Source organism: Ruditapes philippinarum, unplaced genomic scaffold (assembly GCF_026571515.1).
Source record: "Ruditapes philippinarum isolate M1 unplaced genomic scaffold, ASM2657151v2 ctg9482_1_1_1_1, whole genome shotgun sequence".
In the NCBI taxonomy this organism is placed as follows: Eukaryota; Metazoa; Mollusca; class Bivalvia; order Venerida; family Veneridae; genus Ruditapes; species Ruditapes philippinarum.
In genome coordinates, this window is record NW_026853098.1 from 12407 (window position 1) to 16944 (window position 4538).

The 4538-nt window shown below is 36.9% G+C and overlaps 1 protein-coding gene across 1 annotated transcript; it reads left to right on the top strand.

The window, feature by feature from the left end:
- Window positions 1-2858: 2858 nt before the first annotated feature.
- On the top strand, window positions 2859-3533 carry LOC132733950 (uncharacterized protein K02A2.6-like). Its single transcript, XM_060720647.1, has one exon. The coding sequence runs from the start codon at window positions 2859-2861 to the stop codon at window positions 3531-3533; it is 675 nt and encodes a 224-aa protein (XP_060576630.1).
- Window positions 3534-4538: the final 1005 nt, after the last annotated feature.

A 4538-nucleotide genomic window follows, 5' to 3' on the forward strand; every position in this document is an offset into this window, starting at 1 on the left:
TCGTGATGGTAAACAAGTATGGTCAGTTTCAAAGCAATACCTCCAATGGTTTTGAAATAAAGTGAGGTGGTACAAAAAACTTAACCAAGATTCTAAGTCGATAAAAGGCCTTAATTTTTAAAACAAATCCTTGACAGAGTTACCTTCTCTTGCGTACAGATGGGGGTAATGATGTGAAATAGCATTAAAAGTTTCAAAGCAATATCTCAAAGGGTTAAGGCAATAAGTGGATTTTACCCATATTCAATGTATTTTCTAAGTCAAAAAGGGGCATAATTCTGTCAAAAACCTTGACAGAGTTATGTCCTCTTGTCTGTTGATGAAGGTCGTGATGGTAAACAAGTATGGTCAGTTTCAAAGCAATACCTCCAATGGTTTTGAAATAAAGTGAGGTGGTACAAAAAACTTAACCAAGCTCAATACACTTTCTAAGTCAAAAAAGGGCCATAATTCTGTCAAAAACCTTGACAGAGTTATGTACTCTTGTCTGTAGATGGAGGTTATGATGGTGAACAAGTATGGTAAGTTTCAAAGCCATACTTGTAATACTTCTGAAATAAAGTGGGGTGGTACGAAAAACTTAACCAAGGTGTGACGCCAACGCTAACGCCGACGCCGACGCCGACGCCGGGGCGAGTAGGATAGCTCCCCTTTTCATAGAAAAGTCGAGCTAAAAATGCCGAAATTGTGGAGGAAGGTATCCCCATATGTCACGTTGTCCTGCTATCGGAGCGGAATGTAATTACTGTCATAAGAAGAATCATTTTATATCGGTCTGCAGAAAACGTCAAAACAAGGTGAAGTTAATCGATGATGAACAGTCGGAATCACAAGTTTTATCAGAGGCAAGCACGTCGAGTGTTAGTTCAAATGAGTGCGATGTTTTATTTGGATTTAAAATATCAGATGGAAAAAAAGTGCCAAAGAAATGCATTAAATTAAATGGAGTAGATGTTTATGTGTTGATAGATAGCGGTTCATCGTTAAATATTATTAGCGAAATCGACCTCGAGAAAATGAAAATCCGTCCAGAAATCAAGAAAACGAAAACAAAAGCATTCACATTTGGACAGAAATCTCCACTTCCATTCATAGGCAAATGTTCCCTGCTTGTGGAGTCGGACTCAAAATTTATGACAAAAGATTTTCATATCGTTAAAGGTAACAAAGAATCATTGATCAGTTATGAATTATCGGTAGAGCTCGGGATTTTTACCGCAAATACAATCAGTTCATAAATCAGTTCAAAGCAAAGACGCATATTCAGGACTTATTGAAGAATATTCTCAAGTTTTCACAGGCTTAGGATGTCTGAAAGACAGAAAAGTTAAGTTTCATATTGATGAAAGTGTTGTACCTGTAGCTCAACCGCCTAGGAGAGTTCCATTTCATGTACGTGCGCAAGTCGAACATGAACTGAAAAGTTTAGAGGAAATGGATGTTATTGAAAAGGTTATAGGTTTACCGACACCATGGGTTTCGAACTTAGTAGCGGCTCCGAAACCTAATGCTCCGCACGAAGTGAGAGTGTGCGTAGATATGAGGAAAGCTAACACCGCAATCAAAACAGAGAAAAATGTTTGCCCGACGGTGGATGATATCATCTTGACGTTAAACGGCGCAACTGTATTTTCACGTCTAGATCTGTACAAAGCTTTCCATCAAATTGAATTGGATGAAGCATCACGTGTAATGACAACGTTTCAGACACATATTGGACTGTTTAGGTATAAACGTCTAAATTTCGGGGTGTCCGCAGCACCGATAATTTTCCAAAATGAGCTTCGTCAAGCACTTCAAGGTCTTAAAGGCATATTGAATATTTGCCGACGACATCGTATGTTTTGGTAAGACACATGAGGAACACGACGCAAATCTTCGCGCTTTACTGCAACGTCTTCAGATAGAAACCTCACACTGAACAGCCAAAAATGTTCATTTGGACAATCTAAAATCAAGTTCTACGGATACGTATTTTCCGAATCCGGAATTTCACCCGATCCTGACAAAGTAAAATGCAGTGAAAAATATGGACAGACCAAAATCAATATCCGAAATCCGTTCATTTCTGGGTCTCACGAACTATTTGTCTAAGTTCATAGATGGCTATTCAAGCTTAACAGAACCATTAAGACGACTTACACATAAAGGTGTAAAATTTGAATGGACTGCCGACCAAGAAAAATCGTTCACATCATTAAAAGATACCTTAATTAGTGATAAGGTCATGACATATTTCGATCCTAGAAAGGAAACTGAACTCTGGGTCGACGGAAGTCCAGTTGGATGCTCAGGAATACTTATTCAAAACGGCAAAATAGTATCATATGGAAGCAAAGCATACAATTCGGTTCAGACGCGATATTCTCAAACAGAAAGAGAAGCTTTGAGTGCTGTCATCATGATTCAGCATTTCCATTTGTATTTATTCGGCAAGAAATTTAAACTGATAACAGATCATGCTGCACTTCAGTCAATCTTCAACAATATCAAGACAATACAATCACCAAGATTAGAACGTTGGCGTTTGAAGTTGACAACGTATGATTTTCAGACAGTTTTATAGACGCAGGTAAAATGATGATATCAGATTATCTTTCCAGGCATCCACATGCAAGACACGAAACAAATACAGTAGCCGAGCAGTATATTCAGCTTTATTACTGATAACGCTTTGCCAGATGCATTGAAGCTGTCAGATGTAGCAAAAGCTACCAATACGGACTGTATATTAAGCTGTGTAAGAAATGCATTAGAACAAAATGACTGGAAAACTCAAAAATGCAAATTAGACGAAAGTTTTCGGTTATACGAGAATTTGAATAAAAATCAAGAACTTGCAGTTGCATATACGGAAGATGGATTTGTGCTTTTACGGGGTACAAAACTTTGCATACCAGAATGTCTGCAAAAACAAACTGTTATGCTTTTCGCATGAAGGTCACCAAGGCCAATCAAAATGCAAAGGATTATTACGTGAATATTGCTGGTTTCCACATATGGATAGAATGGTGGAAGAAATTTGTAGATCATGCATTGTATGCCAAGCTGCATCAACAAGAATTATTCCAGACCCGATCAAACCAACATTACTACCACGAGATGTGTTTTCTGAAGTCAGTTGTGACTTTTGTGGTCCTTTTCCAGACGGTTACATGTTACTAGTTGTTATATGTGACTACAGTAGATTTCCAGTAGTTGAAAGAATCAAATCGACAGCCGCAGATACAGTCATACCGCGATTAGAGGCGATATTTTCGGTATTCGGATATCCAGAGGTAGTGAAAACGGACAATGGACCTCCGTTTCAAAGTCGCGCATTCAGAGAATTTGCTGATAATTCGGGATTCAAACATAAACGAATCACTCCATTGCACCCACAGGCAAATGGAATAGTTGAGAGATTTATGGCGCCACTGCAAAAAGCAATTAAAACAGCGATAGCGTCTAGACAAGATTATAAAAGAGCGTTAAGTAGATATCTTATGAATTTTCGGAACACACCACAAACAACTACACAAAACAGCTCCTAGTGAATTAATGTTCAATCGTTAAATTAAAAACAAAATTACCAAAGATGACATTTGACAACAAAGACACAAATATTCGAGACAGGGACAGTCTATCAAAAACGAAAAACAAAATATACGCTGATAAGAAACGTCGAGCTCAGCCAAATAATTTGAAACTGGGAGATCGTGTGTTATTAAAACGGGAACAACGGAATAAGTTTGAAACAGCTTTTTGACCCTACCCCGGGATAATCATCGCTATGAAAGGATCTATGCTTACAATCAAACATAAAGGAAAAGAAATCACACGGGACGTTTCAAATTTAGATATGTTCATGGAGATCAAGAGCCGGTGCAGCGAAAACCTGCAGATAATACATCTTTACCTACAAATAGGCCGCAGAGGAAACGCCGACCGCCGAGACGTTATGAAGATTAAAAGAAAAAAAAAGAAAATGGTTTAATCTATGATACCATTTCTCGTTACAGCTATAAAGGTTAATGACTCAAATGTGTGGGCCATAATAATGCCCTAATTATATTCGCTATCATAGCAGTGTATCATTTATATCCGCTTGCTGGATTTATTAACCTTAGGAAAAAATGATAACGTATGTGAGAACATTCTGTTATTCGTGAAATTAATACTTTTGGTTTTTATTAAATTACCTTATAATTGGGTTTTGTGTGGTAGAACGGAAAAACAAATCATTCTTTTGATAACAATGCTAGTTGTTTGAACAAATGTTGTGATAATAATGTAATTTGCTTGATATTTTGTGACATTACGAAAAATAGAAAAAGATATGACAATTAACAATAACATTATATTTATCATTACTTCGTTGAAACAGATGCCTAGTACACTGATTAGAGTAAATCGCGTTGGTTAATGAACTCTGCTGAAAAAGGAGAAGAGTTTATAACAATAGACTTGCTATATAGTTTATTTCATACGGAAAAAATATTTCTTATTACAATATGTTTGCACATTTCAATTTAAAGTTTTGATGATTTAAGTTTATT

Excerpts from the sequence above, each read along its gene's own strand:
- LOC132733950 (XM_060720647.1), top strand. The coding sequence starts at position 2,859 with ATGGATTTGTGCTTTTACGGGGTACAAAACTTTGCATACCAGAATGTC.